The 26,701-nt window shown below is 36.8% G+C and overlaps 1 protein-coding gene across 2 annotated transcripts in view; it reads left to right on the plus strand.

Annotated features, from left to right (window-relative positions):
* Zfpm2 (zinc finger protein, FOG family member 2) overlaps window positions 1-26,701 on the plus strand; it is a 437,880-nt gene that overhangs the window by 95,490 nt on the left and 315,689 nt on the right. For both annotated transcript variants that reach the window (XM_021183128.2, XM_021183129.1), the window contains exon 3: window positions 19,069-19,170. In XM_021183128.2, coding sequence (XP_021038787.1) covers window positions 19,069-19,170 — 102 coding nt within the window. The remainder of the gene's footprint in view (window positions 1-19,068; window positions 19,171-26,701) is intronic.

The raw sequence follows: 26,701 nt of genomic DNA on the forward strand, positions 1-26,701 counted from the left end.
TGTCAATATTTGTGTGTGTGTGTGTGTGTGTGTGTGTGTGTGTGTGTGTGTGTGTGATACTTGTGGAAGAATGTCATTTTCAGTCAGACAGTTCAGAGAAGTGACATGAGCTTATTAGTGTGTGCTGATTGGACTCACAGTCTAAAATCAAGAATACTGATATAATATCTTTAAAGAACAATGAACATAGCCTGATGGTCTCACGTATTTATAGAATAATTTGGAAGTTTCAGCATTGCTTTCTCCCACTGATGGCATCTTAGAAACAAAGCAACTTGCCCCTCAGTTCAGCAGAGCTCTGGCCTCACTGGGATTTCCCAGAAAGCCAACCGTGGCCTTGTGACATGGTGCTTGTCTCCCAATCAGACAAATTTGACTGAAAATTAGAAGAACAAAAGGTCGTTTCCCTAGACTCAGATTTCAGTCCAGCTTAATATTTCTTGTAGATGTTCTGGATTCTGTGTCTGTCTCTTAAGGACATGTGGTTTAAGCAATGTATGTAATCACCTGCTGAGGTATTGAGGAATATTTGTTTTTAAATTACATGTTACGCCATCTTACTCTTTTTGTTTCCACAAGATTTGCATGTCTACATTTATTATAAGGTATCTATCTTATGCTACGGTGTCATAATGGAGAGCCAAGCAGGGGCGGAAAGGCACTGGCTCCCTCTTGTCTTTGGGCTCTTATGGTTAAAGAGTAAAGACAGAAATTTAGATTATTAGTTATGTCTCTAATATAATCAAAAATAAAAGCAATTAGTCATTGCATTAATTATATGCATCATGTATTGTTTGCATTTTAAATTTGGGGATGATCACTATTGAGGGTTTATATATAATAGAAGAGTTTAATAAACCCACAACATTTTAAAAGTGATTTGTTAAAAGCAGGTAGGCTTAGATCAATTGGCTTTTTAAGGACAGTATTTATGGTCTTGAGAAAGAGATACTCATCTACGCTAACAGGAATCAGGATTCAAAGAATGTAATGACAGGCATGGGGAAGTGAGAAAAACATTGAATTCAATTATTATGACTGTTATTTAATGGATATGATTATTTGAAAAGTACTTGGAAATTTCTAAGATATTTTAAATGTATAACCAACAATAGCACAGTATTTGCCATTAAATAGTATATAATATACATATCATAAAACAATCTCATAATATTCATTTTGAAACTAAAAATCTTCCATGGGAATAAAAACTTGATTTCACGTAATATTTTCTTTATAAATGCCAATGTTACTATCTCACTTTTCTGTGTCCTGGGTAATAGAAAAGAATAATATTATCTTACTCTCATAGATGATGAGTACTGGGAATTCCCTCTGAAGTCAGGAGAAACTGTAATGACAGGAAGGCAATGCTAATGGATACTGAACCCTCTTGATATACAAGGGCCGCAGTCTCTCTCTGTTTCTCTGACTCTGTCTCAGTCTCTGTCTCTCTCTCACTTCAATTTGTGTTGTGTAAATACAATTGGAAGAGAAATTATTCTCACTAGAAAAGTAGAACTTAATCTCTATGTAGAAGACTACACTGCCTCAATGGTACAAGCTTATGATTCCTATGTATTTGAAGAAGGAAGAGGTAAGCCATTACAGTAGTAGAAGTTAAGGCTTAAGCAAATCAGTATTGTAACTGAAAAAGGAGGTATGAAATGTTCTCCTTAACAATAATATTTCACTAAAAGATGGGATTTTTTTTGTACACAATTTTGATCATTTGTAAACAACTCTAAACTTGTCAGTCTATATCAGAAGTGAATAAGATTGTTTGAAGTTTTGTTGTCTGAAGATATTTTCATAATTCTATTCTAGCAATGATCTAGTCATTTTAATGGTTTCCATAGATAAATTTTTAGATATAAGCTGTATTTCCTTAATAAACAATATTAGGTAATGATCTCATACCACAAATATATGAGTAGAGTATCTCAATTTTTTAAGCATGATATATTTACATACGCTTAGGGAAGAATAAGAAGTGTACTTATAAAGAGAGTGTATCTTCATTCAAATTTTAGCAATGGATTTTTCATGAAAGTCATTCTATGCTATTCTAAATAACTATGTAACTTTTTTGAAGAGTAAGAGAAAAAGCTTTGTTCTTTAAGTTTCTATGAAAATGCTGCTAATTATAAGCCAAAGGTTCTACTTTTGTGATAGCCCATATCATGTAGGAAATTTTCTATGGTTAGAATGATATTTTACTTTTTATTTTGTATTTTTGTCAATTTCACTTGTTTCATCAAGTTTCTGGCTAAAGGGCAAGATTTTGTGCACATCTGGAAGAAGTCAGTAGTATTAAAGCTGCAGTTTTTTCTAACCCTGTGATTCAATATTGCATATCTCAGTTTAAAAAATGGGAAAATCACATAGTAGTCTCATCTTTATTTTATGTTCCTTTAATATGTTAAATTCCAAATTACCTAAATATATCTCAGAGATATTCTTGTTTGAGTTTCAGGCCTATAATTCTATATAAGATTCCTAAGCCACCACTTGGTTTGGATAATGTCTGTGTTCTTCATCTTCTCAAGAAAGACTTGTTTACAATAAGATGCTCCTTCAAACTGGTTTGGACCTCTGATATTTTAAAATATTAGACAAAGTGTAAAATGATAGCTCATGTCATAACATCTTCTTTTGTCCTAAGCTACTTGGCTTTTTGCCTTCCCAGCATCTGTATCAGGAAGGAAACAAGCAAGAATTATTTCCTGGAATTTACAGATGACTAAGACATCCATACTGGGCCCACAAGTGCTACATATTTCCTGTGGTGCTGAATTATTTGTTTGAGTTATTTCACTTTCTTATCTCAGTTTAATGTAGAAAACAAGAACATATTTTCACACTTGTATAAAACTAATCCTACTGTTAATAATTAGTAAAAGTGGGATTCCTTACCGGCATATGTAAGTATGTTAATGACTGAATTGAAGTAAATATGTTTTAGGATACATAGTAGGAGCATGTCACAGGATGTGTGAACAGGATGTGTCATATGGCTGTCACTGTAATGTAGCAAGTTGCTGAGCTATGGAAAAGATATCTGCAAAAACTATGTGTCAACGAGCAGCTCAGTTGTCAATATCAATGATCTGGGAAAGTTACTATTGGGTTGTTAGAAATCGTTTTGTGATTTTATGGTCTCTAAACAAGCTAAGAGGCAATATAATACTACCAGCCTTGACATTAGGAGACAGAAAACCCAACTTCTTTTCCTACTATTTAGATATAAAGAATGGCAGAGACATTGTTAAGTAGTGTTAACACCTGAGAGACATCAGGAAAGATCGGAACCAAAGACAGGTTGCAAAGCAGAAGTCCCTGGAATAAGAGAACATGCTGTGTGATGACTGATGTATTCACATCTTCAAAAGCTGATATAAGTAGTATCTAGTTGAGGAAAGGATATTTTAAGTGCTCTTGCTAAATGGGGCATTGTAAGCGGCGTTTAGGAAGTAGAGTAGAATGCAGGCTGCTCAGTGGTGGAGTCAGCACTGGCCCTGGTGCCACACGCCTTTAATCCCAGCACCCCGGAGGCAGAGGCAGGCAGATTTTTGAGTTAGAGGCCATCCTGGTCTACAAAGTGAGTTCCAGGACAGCCAGGGCCACACAGAGAAACCCTGTCTCGAAAAGCCAAAAACCAAAAACCAAAACCAAAAAAAAAAAAACAACAAACAAACAGATAAAGAACCAGGTTACTGGCACCTTCCAGTGTCCTGTCCCACCGATAAATTCCATGGAGCTCAATTCACAACAGTAATAAACATCTACAATAACAAATGGACAGAAAAAAGAAAAATTTAATGAAAGGAAAAATTCATACTTTGTATGGTGAACGTTGTTGAGGACAAGAGAAAAACAGGACAGGGCAGGGTGGTGGAGTGACATTATATCTTTGTTTGGGGACACACTTGACTTTATAAAGAGCAATGGGTAAGGAAACCGGGCTTCTAGAACCTAGTCCTCTGTGTCTGCCTGAGAGGCTAGTGTTAGACAAAGACAACAAAGGCTAGCAGGGAGCCTGAGACAGGGACTTACTGCTCCAGGATCCAACCACTGTGGGTGGAATGGGTAAAGGCATTGTAAAAGGAGATTGGATGCATGGGGATGTTAGAGAAGAAGTACAGACAGGAGACATCTTCCATTTGCCCAGTGAAGAATGGTCTGCAGAAAATGAAGGTGGAGGCAGGGAAACTGAGACCGGTACCTTGGAGAACCTGTCAAAAAGTACAAATAACCCAATCAGAATCTTCCTTTTAGCCAAGAGCTTGATGAGACTCCATCTGTAGATCATTAATATAAATTCCTCAGTAGCACTTGGTGGGTGTTTGGGGACAACCTGTGTCACCTCGTTCCTTTCCCCCTTAGCAGAGTTGGTTCCGTCTTTTTGACAGATTCCCACATCCTTGAAAAAGAAAAATTACGTGTAGGAAGCCAGCAAATCTGAACAAATTGAGGCAGGCTTCATTCATATGCTTAAGGAGATGCGGGCCAAACCCATTGAGCTGTCCCTCTCCTCTCCCCTCTCCTCTATCAGCTTTTTGTAGTTTGGTTTAGTAACAGTAGCAAAGCTGTGTCTTTTTCTTGGACTTTATATAACAACCTAAGCCTAGATTCTTAGTGTTCATCTTTTCTACCTGCTCTTAAACATGTGGGGTTTCTGCTTGTTTTTCAGCTACTATACAACTCAAATATTCATGTTACTATGTCTTTTAGCTTCTTCGTGTGAATTATTTTCTCGGTAAATCAAGATGTCTATTTCTACCTCCCACTCAGCAGCATTCTTTCAAGGCTTGGCCCTGGCTTTCCTGAAGCATTACTGCCTTCTCAGATGCAGGGTACCAAAACCAGAATCTGCAGAAGGCTGGTCTGCTGTAACCTCTTTGAGCTGAACAAGGAAGAGGGTATTTACAAAGTTCTCCCTTTTTTTCTTACCGGGATTAAGAAGCTCAGCTCTTTAAATTCTTGCATATAGCATTGACATTTCCAGGGTGTGTTTGGATCAGGGAGTTCAAAGAGAAGGAGTGAAAGAAAAAAGCCAATATGACTTTGTTTTTTCCTTGCTGGAGGAGCTGTTTGTGCAAATCGCCTATAAGCTTATTGACCTGAATCTTTGACTCCTTGTTTTTCCTGGATTTGGCTGGAGTGGAGACACTGATGGAGCACTGATAGGGCTGATTGAGCAGCCCCCAGCTTGGCTTGGCATGGACCTGGCTTCCCTTCTCCACCACCTCCCTCCCTTTGCATGACATTATTGTTCCTTGGCAAACCTGAGGTTTTCCTGGGCCCAATTCTTGTTAATTTGTTCTTGTTCATTTTGTTGTTGTTGTAATGCATTTTAAAATCACTCTGTTTTTCTTGCATAGGCTGTCCCACAGTGAGAATTGAGAAGCCATGATTTTTTTTAAAGGAAGTAGAAATAGAAATGAGAGTCATGTCCTCCCTGTGTTTTCATCTCATGATAAACAGCACACCTGTGACATTGTGACGTCATACTTCATAGCTGTTTTAGAAACCCCCCACATCATGGCTTTTACTCGGAATTAAAAGGGGATTATTGGGAAGACAAGAGAGCATTTCAACAAAACCATACTTAAAGGAGAGGAAACAAGGGCAGGGGTATTTTTGGGTTTTGTTTGTTTGATTTTTATGGACTTGGTATTTTTGATTATCAAATCCAGATGAATTAGTAGGGTGTTTGTTTGTTTGTTTTGTTTTTTAAATGTAATATTCTAAATATAGGGGCCAGATAAAATTTTATCTACTTACCGCATATATTCTAGCTCAAGACAAAAAATTTCAACAAAGTGAAAACTGATTGATTTTACCCATTGTATGAAATGGTTCACACTGGAGTGTTTACAGGAGTCATGGATGGATGATAGCATATCCTAGGAGTTTTGTTTTGTTGTGTATGATAATCTCAGTGCATTTTCTTCCTGCGAAATGGATGCCAGAATCGCACATGTGCAATCTTCTAATGTTAATTTGAAAAAATAGATTCAAATTTGGTAAAACATGATCAATATTCATCTGTTAGAATTTCTGATATATTCTCATGCTATAATAAAGTGTCTTTCTTTTTTGTCCAACTAAACACGCAAGGCTTAAGAGATATTTGCTCCTTTTCAATGTCATCCTTATTTTAAGTAAGCAATATGTTTGTAACAGCAGGAATGGAAATTACTATGAAGACCATTTTATTATAATTTAGAAAACAAGTTCACAACTTTAAAATGTAAGATTTTTGAAAGAGCAAGAAGCTTTTTCGACTTGGAAGATTTATTTAGATTTGTTGTTTGTTCTGAATGTTAAAAGTCATATGAAGAAGAATAATCTACTTAATCATCTCCTGATATTCTATTTATATATTATTGATTGGCTCTTTCAGTATTAATCTTGATATTGGATCAATTAGCCATTAAATTTAGCTGAATAATATAAAAGAGAATTTCTTATTTAGTTTCTTCGTTTTCTTGGTGATGTCTTGGTCTGAAAGAAGATTCAGTGTTTCTTAAGAAAGCATTTTTAATGAAATTGTGATTATGTTTAAAGTCTGTTTATCTCAGTGTTATTTGCTTACATTTGTATTTGAGTAGCACCCTCATGTTTGCCTAGCATTTGTCTCTATTAACCCTATTTATTTTTCTATTTCAAAAAAAAAATTACAAGCTTGAATAGCTTTGGTAAGGCCTGGGTAGCCAATTTACTTTAACCATATGAATTAACTTGATTCACAACCCTGCATGTTAACTGTTGATTGCATTTAGGGTTTAAGAGAAAATGTTCACACTGTAGGAAACATTTCTTGGAAATAGCAGTGTCTCCTCTCCTCTATATCTTTTAGCATCCCAAGCGATTTCCAAAGTGTTTCCTGGTTCTGCCCTACTATTTAGTAAATTTAAATCAAATAGGTTTTCAAAGCTCTTAATCTTCTCACATAAAAATTTGCATTTTCTTGTTAGTATGTAAAATTCTCTCAGTGTTTTTGTTATCATTGGCAAAGCAACAGGCAGCATTAGGCATTTGCCCATCCATTACCTGATGGGATAATCTTTATCTCTGGTAGCCCTAAACATAGATGGTGTAGAAGGAAATAGTGAACGCTGTGATATGATGAATTTAATTATAGTAATAAAGTCAGTCACTTTTTTGTTGTTCTTAAAAGGTCAAATAAAAATAGCTAGATGCGCAGTAACAATAAATGCTGCTGATGAATGCAGATTGCTGCCTCAGCACTTTTCTGAGATTAGACAGATCAGTATTGGAACTATGCACCAATTATAGTAATTATAATAATGATAATAATAACCTTCATTTTCTGTTTGTCCTCAAAAGTCAGGAAGTTTGTTGCCTATATGCCATTTTTAAATCAGCTCACTGTCATGCAGGGTGGATGTCATTTTCAGTTTAACTTCTGTAGGTTTGTTGCCTTCGTCAAAGCACAAAACTACTAAAGGTTAATACCACATAAAAATGAGGAGGGCAAGGAAAATGTATTGTTAATTCTTTTAGAAGGAGCTGGAAACATGAAGAATTCTAAACCTTACTATCACATGATATTTTAAAATGGGCTTTCTAAGAAGCAAACAAACCCACAACACCCTTACATTTCCACCAGTAAAAAACTATGCAGTTTTACAACCTCCCCCAAAAAAAGCCCACCAAGGACTAAGTAAATGAATGAGAAACGTACTTAAAATTTTCTATCATTTAGTGTCTCTTTGAAAGCTTAGTGAATAAAAAACAATATTTCAGTACCTAGAGAGGGTGTATCAATCATGTGTGTACTATATTGAAAGTCTTTGTGACCAATCGTTATGTCACCTTGTATGGCAACATGGGATACCCCACAGTTTTTCACTGTCTGCTCCTTGTCCTCTTATTGAAGACAACTCAAAGAAACAGAGACATACCAGAGTGTGTGCACTTGGACTGAAGCCAGTGATAAATGACCAGGGTGTTTTCAAGTCCATCACGACTATTTGGATAGGAATTTCAGCCGCATGGAAATGTTTGCAGATTGAACTCTTTTAAAACACTTTGACCTTAACACAAAATAAACCTAAGTAAAAAGCAGGGAAAGGAAGGAAGGAAGAGAGGAAGGGGGCATTGTTTGCAGGCAGAGCTCCGGGCACTGTGAAAACTTTTCACTCTTCTAAAGGAAATGCGGTACAGCAGATGGCGAGAGAGGAAGCGAGATAAACACAGGAACTGGAAAAGCAAGCAATCCATTCTAACAGGTTCTATATCGAAGATCTGGAGGGGTAGAAAGATTAGACAAGGAACTCTTCAGAAACCTGACAGTGGCTGTATCTTACCAAGTCTTATGCACATAGCCGACATGGAAAGCAGAAATGCAGACACTAGCCTGCCTGTGGTTATATATTTCTGACAGTGAGAAGGGAAGATCGTTTTAAGGATTAAAGGCATCGATTTATCAAGGGAGAAATCACCAGCTGAGACACACAAGAGCATCCTCTATTCCTCCAAGGTTTTGACAATAACATTTGATGCCATTTCAATTGTTGCACTGGAATTAGCATATGGCCCTCTACTTGGGGATCTTGGACTAACTTTTAGGTTTTTTATCTATGTAAATTACACTCCAAACTAGCTAACCAACCCTGAAAATCTATATGATTTGATTTGATATGTGAGCATTGTTGTATGTAGATGGACTTAATGCATAGTTTAGAGTCAGAAGAAGGGCTACATGAAGAATATTTTCATCTCTTAGAATGCTCAACTAAAATGAAGGAGTGCATACAATGTGTGGACACAGTAAGAAGCCTGGGTTAATGATGGGATGTTCCTCAGCCTCCATGTGCCTGCTTTAGACTTTATTGTGCATTCCTGTGCTATCCTGGAAGCTGACAACTGTGGATAAACCAGTATATAGTCACTATTTTGTCTTTTTATTCATTCTTCTCCTGTGAAATACATCCCAATGGCAGCTTCTCCTCCACCTACCTCTCCCAGTTCCACCCTGTACATCCCATCTCCTCCATGTCAACTCCTCTTCTGTTTATCCTTAGGAAAGAACAGGCCTCCAGGGATGTTAACTGAATGTGGCATAACAAGGTGCAATCAAACTAGACACAAATCCTCATATTAAGGCTGGATGAGACAACACAGTAGAAGGGAAAGGGTCCCAAGAGTAGGTAAAAGAAGCTAAGTCATCCCTACTTCCACTGTTATGAGTCCCACAAAAACCTCCATGCTAAAAATCAGAACATATATGCAGAGGATTTATGTGGAGTCTTGAGATTGTCACTTCAGTCTCAGTGAGCTGCTATGAGCTCTGCTTAATTGATTCTGTGGGCAGTGTTCTTCTCATGTCCTCAAGCCCTCTATCTCCAACATTTCTTCCTCCCCCTCAAGCTCTGCCTAATATTTGGCTATGAGTCTCTATCCACACCAGCTGCTAGAGGGACTCTCTCTGGTGGTGATTGATCACGACACATAATCTCTGATTATATGAGCACAACAGAGTATCATAAGGAATCATTTCATTGATTCTTGACCTTGTTTTTTTTTTTCTTTTTAGCCAGTACTCTTTTGTTCTACCGTAGGTTTCTGTACCATCCATCTTCAGGTTGATTTAGGGCCATCCAGACAACGTGGGCTATGGGCTCTCTCTCTTCTGTTGTGGGCCTCCATATGATTAGTCATTGGTTGGCCACTCCCACAAGCTCTGAGACACTATTGCCCCAACACATCTTGCAGGCAGTACAGGTTATAGCTTGATGGATTTCTGGTTGAGTTGGTGTCCAGGCCCCATCACTGGATGCTTTGCTTGGCTACAGAAGATGGCTAGTTCAGGCTCTGGATCTTCTGTCACTCCAAGTCCTCAATAGGGTCATGCTCATAGATTTCAGGAAGTTTCTGCTGCACTAGGTTCCACAGCGGCCCCTAAAAGCCCACTAATTCCAGTGGTTTCTCCTTGTATAGCCATTCTTAGTAAGAAACAATAATTCTATAGCAGTGTATATAAAAAGAGAAGAAATAGTTTACATTCTTAGAAAAATCCATTTTAGAAAGAATGATGTTTTCTGAATAGTAAAAATAGTTGTGTTGAGGCATTTGAGGTGACCCCCAAAATATCAGAACATTAATGAAAATAAATTTTGAAAATTATGTATTATATATGCTATGTTCATATTTCACAAGACCAAACAGATGATACAAGTATTCACTCCCCTTTGTAGTTAAATTTACAATTGCTTAATTAGTTTTATATCAAATAATAGACCCAGAACAGTCCAAAATAATGCTAAACAAATCTGAAATTCAAATAATTTAAATAAATGTGGGTGATTGCTTCAGAATTCCTGGGCTGGTTTGACAAAATTACCCAAATTTCTCAACACTCTGGGCAGAACAGCAATTTTAATCAGAAAGGGTGTTCTGGCCCTTACTTAGCATTCAGAGGTCTGTTTCTGCTGAGAGTTACAAAGCTATAGTTTCAGTTGTCCTGGGCTGCTATCTTCCAATAATTGTCAATTTATGTTCTTAGTGAGTAGCACCCACATTCTTAGGTCACACAGGTCCAAATCAACCTATTTACAACCACAGTCAGTGGAAGTAAACTCACAGCAGTCAACAGTGGTGAAGAGTTCTGTTTGGCTTTAGGTTTCAATAAAATTCTTCAAATTTATATTTGAAATCAATACATAAGTCCCACATCTATCAAATTTGAATAAACTCTCAGAGTTCAAAGAATCTAGAGAGAGTCCGGAAATACCCAGTTTTTAAAGTACTGTGGGGAGGAGAGAGTTCCCACATGTTTCTGACTATCTGGAAGATGTTGTGGGTACTGTCTGTGTTTCTCTGGTGTTATCAGCAGCAGCCAAGGTTCTTCTTCTGGCACTAAGGTAGAAGGGGATGTGGGAGGACTCAGCCTTAACGGAGCCTGAACGGACCTTGTGATAACATGTTTCAGACAATCTCTGGAGTTGAAAGCTAGATGTGAATCTGAGAGAACAGAAATCTGACATGACCTGGGATTTTTTTTTTTTTAGAAACACTTTTGCCCAAAAGATACACAAACTTCATTGGGCCCAAGTTTCACTGTGAGAACAGGCTATTGAAACAGCCACAAAACAGCTCAGCTTATATCCCAAGGTCCAGACTGAGTTTTCTAAGTTGTCCCTAATATGACTCTAGGAAATATTTTTTAGGTAACTGCATGTCCAGATCTACTTTTTCCTATTGCTGAGACCTAAATCTACTTTTTCTTATTGCTGAGATCTTATGAAAAATTCATAGTTTGCTTTCATTTTGCTTGATTTTTGGAAAAAGTGACTCAAAACACAGTACCAGGCAGATGGCTCTGGAGGAAAGAACGCTTGCCACCACACTTGATCACTTGGGTTAGATCTCTGGAACACACATGACCGAACATGGAAATTAACACCCACAAGTTGTTCTCTGATTGCAGCATACATGCTGTGGTGCACACACACACACACACACACACACATACACACAGACACACACACACAACCACTCATGTGCATGCACAGATACTACACAGAGAGAGGGAGGAGGGAGACAGAAAAAAAATGAACATAAATGTAAAACAAGCCAGCACAGTGGTAGTCAGTACACTCAGAATTCATGCCTCCAGAGCTGACACATTTTTTTATTGAATGCTGGCCATTGTGAGACATGCTGTGGATACAAAGGGTAAGTGTACTCTCTAGGAGCAGACATTACTAGGGACTGGTTCTATCTCAGGCTTCACGTTGAAACGTGTGGCTTGGTAGTGACTGCATTTGTGGGTGTAGTGTAGTGACAGAAGACTGTGCTGATGGTGTGTGCTTGTTCATCATATCCTATAAGCTATCTTACTAGAGCTGGCCTGAAGGGTGGGCAGAGTAAAACCTGAGGCTCTATGGAGAGGGGTGTTCAAACACCATCACTTTCTCAAATCAGTACAGCCCATTATTCTTGTAGACTAGGTGGCTTGTTGGAGAGACAGTTTCGAAAATAAAGTCTGTTTTCATTTTATTCTTGGTGGTGTTAATGATGACTTTCTGAAGAGTATGGTAAGCTTGAAACTTGAAGACAACCAACTCAATGCTAAAGCAATAGAGATCAGTTGGAGGCACAACCCAGACCCTGAAAGACAAATGGCACACATTCTCTAGTATTTGTGAGTCCTGAAAGACAAATGGCACACATTCTCTAGTATTTGTGAGTCTTCACGTCAGTGAGCAGACTGATACTGTTGCAAGCAGCCATCCTGTCTATAGACCTCAACAGCACTGCTTCTTTGGAACAAGAAATGTCTCCTTTATAGAGTCTCTGAAAAAAATGGATACTAGTCATAAGGATTTTTTTTTGATGGTGAGAGGGGAAAAGACAATATAAATTATTTAAATATAAACTTTGAAATAATCACACAAGTAAAAGTAAGTTAATCGTAAAGTAGTAAGCAAATCCTTACCCCCATCCTCGGTTGTTTATTTAATCCTTTCTGGTGCTTAGGCAGGGACGTAATGAGGAATAAAGATTAGTGAGGCGTTCTCTCGGTGCAGTGGTTTTCTTTCTCTCTCTTGGCTATTTCCTTTATGCTTGCAGCCCTCAGTAAAGATGAACGTTTAGAGAAACCCTTTCTTTCACCTGAGAGAGAAGCCTGATGGCTGAAGAAACTCTGGATACTCAGGAGCAGTGGTTCTCAACCTTCTCAACGCCGTAACCCTCGAGTGCAGTTCCTCATGTGGTGGTCACCCCCCAGTAATAAAAGTATTTTCAAGGTTACTTCACAACTGTAATTTCCTACTGTTGTGAATCAAAATGTAAAGAACTGTGTTTTCTGAATGGTCTTAGGTAACAGCTGAGAAGGGTCATTCAGCCCCAAAGAGTCACGACACTTATTGTGAGAGCCACTTCTCTAGAAGGACGACAAATCACTATTTCTCCTTAAATCATCAAAATGTTAATCGTGCAGCTATAGCAAGATATTTGAAGCTACAGTAGCCATACACTGGCTATAGACATTTAGGGCTTTTTCTTAAAATATTCCCCATGGACTGTTGTTAGAATTTCAGGATTTTCTCACTGGGGTCTAAAAATTATAACCAGATAACAATATGCATTACATCTTTTTTGCTTATATTTTTTTAATATTCTGGAGTCTTAAAATGATTTTTAAGATAATAAAATATTAAATATAGACAACCCAAGTAAAGAGGTAAGGGGATTACGGGAATATTTGAAAATACTTACATACTGTATTTAACTGCCTTGGACATAGCAAGATACTGTATTTAATACAAGGTCAGAAGGGAACCTGAGCCAGGTGACGTGATGGCTACCACACATAGACTAGATGATTATTTTCAAATAGCTTACATGTTTAGACTTTCCCTTTGTTATTGCTATAACTGGGGTATTGTTTGTCTTGTTTATTTTGTTTCTCTATGCATGTCTATGACTATAGTTTGGCAATAAAGCCTTACTATTACCTGAATTTTTTTTCTTGAATAATCTGGAACTAAACAAGCATCCCAGTTAAAGCATATCACTCTCAGACAACAGGAGCACACACTCAGTGTGAAACTTTAACGTCCTCGTCCTTCAGTGTGAGCTGTAGCTTTCTGTCTTTGACTCCTCCAGTCCTCTAACCAGAGCTATCTTGTCTGATGATAAACCATAAGTGTATGAGGCTCGCACATTTTTCATCTCTTTTATGACCTTATCTTTCATGAGCGGCTTCTGTGAAGGTATCCTAACTATAGGAAGCACCTGGAAAACATACGTGATATCTCTTCTCTGATAAGCAGTTGTGAACAAGAAAGTAGATCTGTCACTTCTGAACTGCTCATTGTTAGAAATACTTTGATGATTTAGCTGATTGCAAAGTACATTATAGGGATGACTAACCGCTCCAGTAACACTCCTAGTCGAGAAAGTTCAATAGTTATATTGTACGGAATTTCTATAAGAGGTTAATATTGACAGGAACTACATGGATTAAAAGAGCAGAGTTGAGAAAGGCTGTCTGCTTACATGACTGCTTTCAAACACGGCTGCTGTTTTGTGCTGAAAAAGTGACTGTCTCAGGAATCAGCAAACCTTTAATTCAAAGAGCAGTGTTTAACTTGAGTGAAAAGGTGTTTGTTTGCATATTTGAAATTATTTTTTGCTTGGTTAAGAAATCCACTGTCCAAACCTCATTGTCAACAATACCGAATAGGATATTTCATGGCACTGTGTCCCGCGTTTCAAAGACTATGTTTTAGTGCATTTCCTTGAGTCATTTATGTTGTGCCTTATATTGCTCAATAACACTTTCAATTTTTCCCCATAGGGCTCACATTGATTTGAAAATTAGACTAAGAAAAATGGAAGGGCTCTCAACGCACTTATATCTTTTAAAAGAGCAACAAAAGCGTTTAATCTTGCAGGAGAAAACCATTAACTCCACAGTCATAATTTTAGAAATATTACAGATTTTGTTACTGCTTGCATTTATTCAGTTTCTTTCTTTTACGACTCACTCGTTTCAGTTCTCACATTAAGTGTGTTTGTCCTTTGCTGAAAATATGCTGAACTGTCTATTCATAGGTATATGAATAAAGAATTCAGAGCGCAAATTAGAGGGTGCCACATGCGTGCCCAGTTCTGCCACTCTCTTCTGACATCCTTTTCTCTCTGCTCCTCTCCTTTTCCTACTGCTAAAGCTTTTGGAGCAGTGTATTAGCAAGCTTGTCATTATTATCTTGGCTAGTAATTATTCATGACATTTGTCCAAAGCCACTCCATAGCCCCGATTTCAAACACAAGAGAGTCGAAATGGACTAAGCCAAAGACAGCCAGCGAGGTGAACTCCATTCAAACCAAGAAGAAGCTGGAGTTGGGTTAATATCAAAATAAAGTTCTATTTATAAATTTTCTATGAGAATAAAATACTGAGAGGCAAAAAGCAAGTGTCTATTATTAGTGAAAAATGGTGTTTCTTAAGAATACTTCAGAGATTTCATATTTGATTAAATTATTTTTAATCATTTCATTTTTCATTAGTAAAAAGATTAAAAATGAATTAGGTAAAAAACATTACCATAAAAATGAGGACTAGTTTCCTGAGATAAAGTTAGAAGATGAAAGGTCCAAAAGTTGAAAATGTGACATATTTTAGTTATTAAATAGAAATAATGTGCTGAAAGCAATTAATTAGCAAATGTAATGATATTGCAGTAGGTTATGGCAAAAAGAATGAGACAAAAATCTAATTTCCTAACTGGTCAGTGAGCAATGGTTATTGATCAAGCATCTATGTGTAGTTGATTTTATTAAGTGCTAAGTAAAATAGGAAACCTTTAAAAGTAGTGATTAAAAAAGATTAAGTCCATTAAACCTTTCCTCTTAGTGTATAAGCATAATGGAGAAAGGGAGCTTAATGGGGAGAGGAGAAAGGGGCTCCTCGACCATATCTTGCAGGCTTTGTGGCTTGCCATGTAGATGATGTCTGCTGTGTCCTTTGTCGCTGCTCTTTGGAGGTAGGGATCCGACCCAGGGCCCCATCTGTGTTAAGCAGAGACTCTACTTCCCAGCAGCAGCCCAAGATTATATTCTTACACGTTGAAGTGTGATCTTTTACATCAGGAAATCATGGAATCAAATCTTGTGTCTGATGCTTTTTTGTCTTTGGGAATCCTCACACATCCTTATCTCTTCGTTTATTTTTCTAAAGGATCAGGATATTAATGCCTGACCTAGCTGATAAGACCTTGTCAATAAAACTCGTTGGAAAGGACCCAGGGAAGAGCAGGGCTCTTCATGTGGGGGCCCTGTTGCGATCCAGTATAGAACCTGATCTTATGATAAGATTTACACCTTACTGATGTTTATGATTTCAACATTTGACTCATAGAAGATATTGAAATCAATATAAAATAAGTGCTAAAGCATTTTATTTTCTATATTCATATGCATTATCTCAGACAGGACTCATAGCTATTTTCTCAGGTTTTTATTCCTTATTTTAGAAGACACAAGTAAATAATTAAGATTAAATCTTTGATATTTTAATCTATTACACCGTCTCAGATTTGCTTTTTGTAATTAGATATGTAGTATACTTATCTGATTTCTTAAATGGGATGCAAAGTGGAATGTTTTTAATTGTGTTTGATTAGCAATTTTTACAATGGCTTTCTAAACACTCTGATATTTACTTGATCAAATAACATGTGCTATATAATGAAACAAATCAATTCACTCACAAACCAAAGTTATCAATAGGTAACACTGCCCCAAATGTGGGAGCACACTAAATGAAAGCATTACAGTTTTGATTTGGCAGTTAAGTGACATTTAATGGGAGCAGTTGGCTACTTGAATTTATAAACTCATTCTAGCCCATAATCAGTTCAATTAAAATGTTTTCACCTGGAGCAGTTTAATAACATTACAACATTTACCTACTGACATCTTCTGTCATCCTCCCATTCCTTTACCTACTAGACACTGCTGAAATGATCAGGGTAAGTTTGTCCTGTGCTGAATAAGTACAATGCTTCTTTCACTTAACAATCAAGGACAAGAAAGAGCTCTAAAACTTCTCTTCAACATCCTCAAACACCTCTGAATCTACTCGTGTCACTAAATGTTCTAGTTTGGCCTTTGCCAATGTTAAACTTGCATGTCCTCCCCCCCCCCTTACCGTCCCCCAGTATTATGCTATTTCTCCTCCAGTGGCATGCTTTGAGAAGACAGCTCCTAGTTTCAGTCTGAAACTTGTTCTAATCATGGATGTAAGGATACAAACTCTCCAGAGTTCAGAGTCAGATGAGACAATGCCCCTAAATGCTAAGGGCTTCACTTGTCTTTTTCTCCAGGAAACTTCTGTGAACCTACATATTAGTTGACATGTCCACGTGTTTCTGTAACATTATGAACTGATTCTACCCCTCATCATAATGGGTACAAGTCTCTGTCCATTTGACTCTGATTGACACGATTTCAGAAGCAATGTGTAGGAGCCCCCTTTTATATTCTCTGTGGCCAACACAACGCAGGCAATGTAAAAAAAAAAAAAAAAAAAAAGAAGGCATTGCTCTAGTGACTCAGTACTGGCAAGGCCTAGACAGTATCCAGGCAGTTACAACCATTATTCTTTCCCAAGAGGCACTGGGACAGGTGCTGATGCAGGGGTATGGGAGCTGCAGGGGAATACTGAACAGGAGCTAATACTGGTAGCTTCAAACTGTGAGGGAACCATCAAGGAAAAGTAGGTTTTAGCAGGATAGACACCTGGCCTTTCTCTCCTGCACTCTGTCCTCTAATGTGGTGTTGTTTCCACTGGCTGCTCGCAACCAGAAATCAGAAGTGAGTGGCCAGATGGCCCAAAGTACAGGAGGAAAGAAAGGAAAGTTTGTTGAGTCCAGCAAGAAAGGTCACATGGAAAAGATCCACTTGTGGAAACTTCTAAGTTTCTCTCTCCTAACCAACAGGATTCTCATTATATCAGCCTGCTCACATATGTGGCATTAGTTCAATATTTATTCACACGAAGGCAATCGTACTGGAAATTGAATAAAAGGGATGGCCTGGGTCTGATCTATCCAAGCAGATAGTGTGAGCCTTCTGCTTCCTAAACTGTATCTCTTTTTGTCTATATTGGAGTAACTTGGTGATGGCTTGAAAGGGAGGGAACAGACCAGCAGCCAGGCTGGCAGACTGAGAGCCAGGTTGATTCAAGGCTATCAGTATTTGTAGGGCATCGAGCCTACTTGTATATGTAGACTGGAAATCAACCTTCTCTGATCTCCAGAGGATAATTGGTTGGTGTGTTTATTATCGTCTTGCATGCCACCTGGAAGTGAGGCACGGAAGATTGGGACACTGCTTTTGTAATTGAGCTTCTCTACACTTCTCTTGTCACCTTGACCTTGTCTCACACCTTCATGTGTGGATGTACTCTCCTTGATGGCATCCATAATTCCAGTATAGAATTTATTCATTTTGTGAAGATACAGACAAAAAAGTTAAAAGGCAAAACCTATGTTGTTTAGGGATCAGAACTCATAGAAACATCACATTAATGCCAATATACTAATGGTTTCCTACAATGTATATCTTATATGCCATTTTTAAAGTGACAAGCTAATATACATTTTCATATTTTGTGTAGATGCTCAGATTCAGGTAGAGATCTGAATGAATAGGTAGAAAGTGACCACAGAGCACCTCAAAAGATGGTAGATGGGCGTGCCATTTAAATTTAAATGTTATAACTGCTAGGTTCAAAGTATAGTAGGCATGATTTCAATGGAATTTTGTTGTTGTTTCTGGTGCTGCTCTTTTTGGTATTATATTGTTAATTCTAAAAGTAAGGTACTGAAACTACTGAGTTTTTGTTTTCAAATGCAGTTGTCCTGATAACGTTTTCTGTCTTGCTGCCTCTCAAATCTGACTCAAGGCATACACGGTTATTTGTTTGCCTGTTTTTGCCTTTCCTGTGAAGTGAAGGCATGACGCTATGGAAACATACATGATATCCACGCATAAGTTTAACTTCACCATGTCGTTTGCTGAGAAGAGCAGAGTCACCATCTTATATCATATGTAAATCATTTGAGAGAACTAGCACCAAGTTTTAGAAACATAGTAAGGAATATAAAAGTCTTAATCCAAACTGAAATCAAATCAGGAATAAACCTTACTCAGGAATACACCTTACTTTAATTTGTCTTGCTATATTATGCCTATATAATTACAATTTTGTAATAAGGTCACTATGTTTGTTGTATCCAAAGTATTCAGAAAAACTATACATTTCTGATTTTTTTACATATAATAATAACTTTAAAGTAAGACATATATATATATATATTAATGTTCTTTATTGCTTATATTACTTAGCTTTATTTATTGACAAATATTGTCAGCTTTTTATCTTTAAGCTCCAAGCGTTATCAAATAATTACTCAATGAATTAGACAGTATTGAATATATGATAGAAATAAGAAAAGGACATTGCCTTTGCAATATCTAACTGGTGGAGGGATTTGGTCAACTCTCCTTTCTGTATTTCAGGTGATGACGAAGGAATCCAGGAGCCAGCAGAATCGGATGGGGACAGCCATTCAGACAAACCAGGGCAGCCTGGGGTAGAGACAGATGACTGGGATGGACCAGGTAGGACTGAGAGTACAGCATTCAACTCAATTTAAATTTTATCAGGATTTCACTTTTTCGTAAATTCTACATGTAAGGAAGAGGTAAAGGGAATGTGAAATGTGGATAGCTTGTAAAGCTTTAAATAATTATTCAACTCAGATTTAAAATCATACATGGGCTGTGTGTGTGTGTGTGTGTGTGTGTGTGTGTGTGTGCTTATGCTGCTTGTGAGTGCTGCTTATATGGGAATTTGGGTAAGCATTATTATTTAAATAAGAAAACCATAAAAAACAACTTTTCACCTCAGCTTGAAGTCTCTATCTTTTCTTCTTTCATGCTTACATAAAGTTAGTCATTTCTATTTGCTTGTTCCTTCAACATAGAATCTTTTGGCTATACCCACATTCACATTAGGCTCGGTTAAAAAGCTCACAAATCAGTAACAATGGACTTCGAAGAACTATCACTTCCGTTTAGTTCTGTTGTTATTTGCAGATGGAACCTCAACATGTATTGAGTCGTTGAGTCATAATTAATAGATTTCCTCCCTTTGCTTTAATGTTCCAGCAACATTTTCACCTGTATGAATAAAATTAAATTTACATGTAAAGTGCCTTATAGTTGTTAATTTCAGGAAAAAACCAACATTAATAAATGTCATACAGATATATACTGCTTATAGCAACACTGGAAGAAATAACCCTATTGTTACTGCTAAGTAATTCACAGTTCATGATATGCCTATAAATGGAGACCATCACATTTTAAGTTTTTAGGATATAAACGAGTTTTGAAACAGTTTCAGCCTTAATTTCCAAAGCAGTAACATTTTTCATTAAGGAAGATCGCTATATTTCAATCACATTTTCACCCTTGCATGACTTTGCAAATTGCTCTCTGCTGTGCATGGGGAAGACAGGAAATCCAGTGGTAATTTTCTGAAACCAGCAGCTGGAAAATATAATGCAAACAAAAATGAAGATACAGGATATCTGATTATTATTATGTCATTCCTAATGGTATTCATGATACATACAAATGTTTGTATTAAGCACAATATAGCATAATGCTATACAAGAGTCTGGATCCAATTGTATGATATTTTTAAATACTATAGAACCACATTTTAGAAGACTATAAGAAAATGCAAAGTTTGGTATTTGTGTTTTATTGCACATTTTTATGATTTCTCAATGTGGGGTGAATTGATTAGAACAATTAGAAAATATATTTTTTTTAAATTATTGTTGCTTCTAGGCTTTTGTCCAACTTGAAAAGTGTAATGATCTTTTATCTTATAGAATTAAATATTTGTGTTTAGAAGTTGGGGGTTTTTTTGTTGTTGTTTTTTTATTTTTTTCTTTTTCTCCAGTTAGACTCGATTGGCCTTGGGTGTTTCTCTTTGAGAAACGACACATTGAGTCACACTTATTTTTAGTCAAGTTTTTAGGTTTCAACTTTCCTGTCTGTGTCTAGGACTCATGTCCTTCCAGGTCACATGAGAAAAAAAAAAGAATATTAAGCTCAAAGCATAGTTAATGCCAACCTTTGCAGGAAGACTTGATTATTTTGCAAATCAGTAAGCACATAAATAAATAATTGGAAGTGTTGAGTAAAGACGATGCTTGACATCCAAGTGAATTATTTAATTTAACATAGATAGTTCATTGAATGTATTTCTCTCTCTCTCTCTCTCTCTCTCTCTCTCTCTCTCTCTCTCTCTCTCTCTCTCTCTCTCTCTCTCTCTCTTTCTCTCTTTCTGCGGATTTGACATAGATATGTCGGTGTTCTGGACTATGTAGGGATATGTGAAAACTTTTAAGAAGAAACTTTGGATGTCTCTTGTATGCTTATAAGAACTGTCCCCTTATAGTCAAAAGTGAATAAGACATTTTTCTCCACAGCTACTTTTGGTAGGGGAAGGGTGCATAACCTTGAAACCTCTTGAAACAATAAGGTTAATCCATAATAACAGAATTTCATTATCTGGTAGCATGTTTATTAATTTCAATCAATCAGGGGAGTCTGTGGAAGAAAAGAAGACATTTTGTACCCTTTTTGCTACTTAACTATCCAGTGTTTCAAGATTGGTACTGGTGGGTTTTTTTTTTTTGTTGTTTGTTTGTTTTGTTTTGTTTTGTTCACTGAAGCACATTGGCACTTTATACCTGTAGCAAAGAGAAAACTTCCTGGCTTTTGGTGAGAGTTCCAAACTCAGTAGCAAAGTGTGTCTGGATTCTAAGCTAAGTCCACAGACTTACTGACTTTCTTTGTTTCTTGTTTCTTTCTTTGTTTCTTTGTTTTCTTTTATTTTCCTTCCTTCCTTCCTTCCTTCCTTCCTTCCTTCCTTCCTTCCTTCTTTCCTTCCTTGGCATTCTTTACCTGGGAGATTTGTGGAACACTGCTTAATTTATTTTTGTGGGCCTATATATTCATTTGTAAACCATAAAAATAGTTAACAAGTTCTACAAAACTACGTCAGCTCATATTGGTGAGATGCTATGGACTTCACTGTTACAGCTTTGCATCTGTCAGGTCTTAAAGAGTTTTTAAAGGCTCCATAGAGTTTCCTAGTCCCTGAAGGATAAAGTAAATTGTATTAATCATGTATACATTTATACTCTGTCTCTCTGTGTGTGTCTCTCTCTCTACATATATATATACATACATACATACACACACACACACACATATATATATATATATATATATATATATATACATACATACATACACACACACACATATATATATACATAATCATAGATCATTATTTGAGACATATAGTATTGAGCCAGGTTGATTTCCCGGTATCCTAACTACATTCTTAGAATGACATTTTTCTCTAAAAATAGACCAGAATCAAAGGATGTTGAAATTATCTAAGGAATTTCAAACATAGTACTGATATCCTTTAAGATGAGTCAGGATTTATCTTATTTTTAAGCAGTTTGATTGACGATGACTGCACAACCTTCCTTGATGGCTTAGTTCAATAATGAATCAACCCTGTCTCAAAGATTCCATTTTTATCAAATGCAATTTCTTCCACAGAAGGAAGTTATTCTTTGTTTGTCTTTTAGTGAAAAAGTCCATAACTATTCACACCTTGGCTAACTTCTAAATGGAGCCTAAACAATCTAAGGAAATGATGTTGTAAGAAGCTAGGATGTGGAATTCTGCGTTTAAATATTTGTAACTCTTTTTTTTTTTTTTTTTGGTTTTTCGAGACAGGGTTTCTCTGTATAGCCCTGGCTATCCTGGAACTCACTCTTTAGACCAGGCTGGCCTTTAACTCAGAAATCCGCCTGCCTCTGCCTCCCGAGTGCTGGGATTAAAGGCGTGCGCCACCACGCCCGGCTCATGTTTGTAACTCTTATGTAAGCAGCATGAATCATTTAAGTTTGGAAAGCTAGAAGTACACTTTTAGAAAGGCCAAAATAAAAGTCATTACCTCGTCCGTTCTGCATTTTATATATCTATTTTTCAAGTGTGTTGTTTTCTTTGCTTTTTAAAGTCATTCTTCTGACCCTCCTGCTGGAATGTATCATGTAGTGCTTGACTCTCGCTTTTATTCCAGAATTTGCCTGTTTGGTTTTACAGTGTCTTCCTCCAAAGAAGGCTTGCTTCCTCATCGGCCTCACCTCAGAGTTGTGTATTTTGTCTGAGTCTCAAGTCCTTCATTTCACATTCTTACACATTCCATCCTTCAACAGATGTTTATTGTGCATTGATTGTGAAGAACTCCAGAAAGCAGTGTCAAGTTGCTGCAGGACACTGCCTGCATGCTCCTCTCATGATACCACCTCCTCCTTGAAGTCATCATAAGACTGTTCGCTCAAGCCATAATTAAGCATCCTTTATCCTTCAAAGCAGAGTACAGTCTATGCCACAGAACTATGTGCTTACACAACTTAGAGTCAGACAGACCTAAGATAACGGTGATATTTATGGCCTCATGATGTTGGCATGTGAAACTGACAGTGCTCAGTTTCTTTATCTCTGAAACAGGTTTAATGATAAGTGTTTAGCAATGTTTTTAGGAAGATGAACTTTGAAAGAGATAACCTGCACTGGGTGTTCAACACCATGCTCAGGAGAGTTAGGTGCTGGCAATTTTCTATTTGCATGTAGACCCTGGAGAAATATTGAAAATGTGGTCCCCTCAGTCCAGTCCATGGTTGAAATATTAATATTATTTTGGAAATACTGCCTATATCCCTGCCTTTCTCTTAAGGAAGTTTCAGCACTACCTTCCAAAGCCAGTCTGCAGTCTTGATTTATGTACTTGGATCTAGGAACTTTGTCGCAAGGTTCAGTGAAATTCTTATAAATCCATTGTCATCACTATGACAGATGTACTGTGAAAAATCACATGTTACTTAAGTCAATACAAGACGCCAACATTCTGGATTACATTCTCACAATTTGGCTTCTTTTCATACTTGCAAATAGTGAATAATTGTTTTCTTTTTATATGCTTTAGTGAATATTATCATAATTTTCATCTAAATGTGAGTTTTCAAATAATGTGTATACATGTACACATACACAGATAAAAGTTTTGAGGAAACCACTATTTGCTTTCTTTGACACAACCTTTTTTTTTTTGACACAACTTTTATCTAAGTCGATCTTGATGCTTATATATTAAAGCTCTTATCATATAAAGAAAATGCAGTAAGAATTCCAGTCCTGAATTGACAAGTCAATAATTAAAAAAGAAAAATACTTTTAAAATTATATTCTAAAACATAAAAACTTCCTGCTGTTCATTGCAGGTAAGTCATTTTGAGGTAATGTCATGAACTGTATCACAAAGCCAATTTCTCTGTGGGTTTTTTGGGTGGCTTGCTGAAAGTAATCATATGACTTAGAGCAAGATAATACTACCTTGAACTTAGTGCTTATAAATCAGGCTAATAATAACTCCCTCACTCATTAGATTTTACATGTAAAGCGTAGAGCTCAATGTTTCAGAAGCACCCACAAGTCACTCATAATATTGATTTTACTGTCATTTTGACACTGTGCCTCGGTAGCTGTTACAAAGTGTTTCCCAAATAATTCTTCATTAAACATTAGTGTAGTGAATTAATTTTGCAAAATGATCTTGCTCTGCAACAAAGCATCATAAGATTGTGTTTACTCTTCTCTAGTCTACCTGACTTAAAGCATAATTAAGATAAAGATTTTTTTTTTAGTGTAAGTATATTGTCAAAATAATTGCATAGGAAAAAAACCAAATGTGTGTACTTTTTGCACAGAGACTAAGTGTTGTTTAGGAAATTCTTAGTAAGTGACTTCATAGGCTGTTGTTCAGTACTTAGGATACATGAAGCTGATTAGGCACTTTCTGCTTTGTGTGTTAAATGAACCTAGCAAAGATGGAAGCTGTTTTGCATAAAGTGGAATGGTAACAAGGAGACCACTGTGAGACAGAAGCACACACTTAATGATATAGGTTCCCCCCACCCCGCCTCTTTTAGAGTCCAAAGAAGGGCTTGAAGATTACAGTTCTGATTTCGTTTTCTTTTTGATTGGGAAAATGTGGTAGATATAAGATCTGGGAAATGCCATTTGAAGTAAATTAACAGACACCTATGAAACATAGTTAACCATAGATATAGTCTGACAGTAAGAAGAATATTGTGTGAAGCAGAGGAAATCGTAGAATGACTGTGTGTTACGCTGACAGTGAATTGGTATTATCTCTGCTATCAGATAATGCAGTTATCATTAATTTTCACATTTGCATTTCAATCTTTGGAAGGAAATGACTCTTGCTGGATGAAGATAAGAGCGCTGTACCACTATAATGAACCATCATTTTATCCCAAGGCTTTGTGTCCATATGAAAATGAGGCAAGGGAAGAGAGAGAGAGAGAGAGAGGTATAGGGGGTCTTAGAAAAAAAATATTGTTACAACATGTCAAAAATTCCTGCAGACTTTTGAGTCTTCCTTTAAACCAGAGGGGCCAAAAATCAATCCTCTGTAATGTAGGTAAGTGGATACATCAGATTAAGGATAAAAGCCTGACTCGGTGGCATACAATGCCACCGGAACAGGACGTGGAAGTTCTCTTGATCTTTTCTGCTCACGCCACCTTGCACTCTCACAGAATTAGGACATGCATAAATTTAAAATAAAAGGTTAAAGATAGGTTTGCATGATGGTTTATAAAGACACCTCAACAAACTATGAAGAACTACATAAAACATAGCATTTACTTACTATCATAGCTTGTACCGTAGCTGTATAAGAATGAAAATTAAGAATATTTAGCTAATGAATTATTTCAGAGTTGCCTATCACCTAATTTGTTTTCACGGGTTTTATTGAGAAATTCAAATTAAAGGATAAAGAATTCAAATTTAACTTTCTTTAGGCAACTATTTTTTTGGGGCAAAGACTTTTTTCTAAAATGTACCACTAGAAAACAAATACAGTCTTAAATTTCATACCAATATTTAGTTCCTGAAATATATGATAACATATTCCTTCTTGGAGTTTTGTACTTTTCCATCAGTGTTCGGTTTTTCTATTTTACCCTTTCAGTAGCATTACTTAACTGACCTATAATTCTTACCCACATATAAAACTTATACATCATGCTCTTGTTAGCTGAGTTCTGACTCCCCACTCTGACACTCAAAAGTGTGGTGACCTTTAGGAAGAGGATTCTTGCGGAAATGGATACTAGATGAAGTTGGGTCATAGTTGGATAGGAAAATTAATCTAGTCTATGTCCTTTTAAGAAGTATACCTATAGAGACAGATGGGCAGAGACAAAAGACAGGCATACAGACACATAGACACATATACCTACACACACCACACACACAAATATGTATCATATGATAAAGGGAAGGGGCTTTTATAAGATAGATAACGCCAGTAATGGCTACTACACCAAGAAAAGCTAAAGGGAACTTATGGGATGTAGATTTAACTGAAAACTTACCCTGCCAGTACCTTGTTTGTGAACATCTATCTTTTAAAACTGTGAGAAGATACAGTGTTGTATTTAAGCTGCTGGGTTTGGGGACTTTAATATGGTTGCCGTAATCATACACACACCCCTAAGTGTGGGGAATAACACAGAGGGGCACATAAAGAAAATAGAGTCATGTAAGAAGTCACTAATATGCTTAGCAGTGCTGCTTGCTATATAGTTAACTAAATGTTACTTAAACAAGTGGAGTATCTTCAAACTAGATACATTGTTTGTGAAAATGAGAGAAAGAAAGAAAGAAAGAAAGAAAGAAAGAAAGAAAGAAAGAAAAAGAGAAAGACAGAGAAAGAGGGAGAAAGATAGAGAGAGGGAGGGGGGAGGGGAAGGCAGGCAGGCAGGCAGGAAGGAGGGAAGGAAGGAAGGAAGTCTTTGAAAAAGAAAGATCTCTGGGGGTGAGGATTTATCTCAGTGGTAGAGCACTTGCCTAGCAAGTGCAATGCCCTGGAGAAAGAAAGAAAGAAAGAAAGAAAGAAAGAAAGAAAGAAAGAAAGAAAGAAAGAAAGAAAGAAAGAAAGAAAGAAAGAAAGAAAGAA

This window comes from Mus caroli, chromosome 15 (genome assembly GCF_900094665.2).
Source record: "Mus caroli chromosome 15, CAROLI_EIJ_v1.1, whole genome shotgun sequence".
Taxonomy (NCBI): domain Eukaryota; kingdom Metazoa; phylum Chordata; class Mammalia; order Rodentia; family Muridae; genus Mus; species Mus caroli.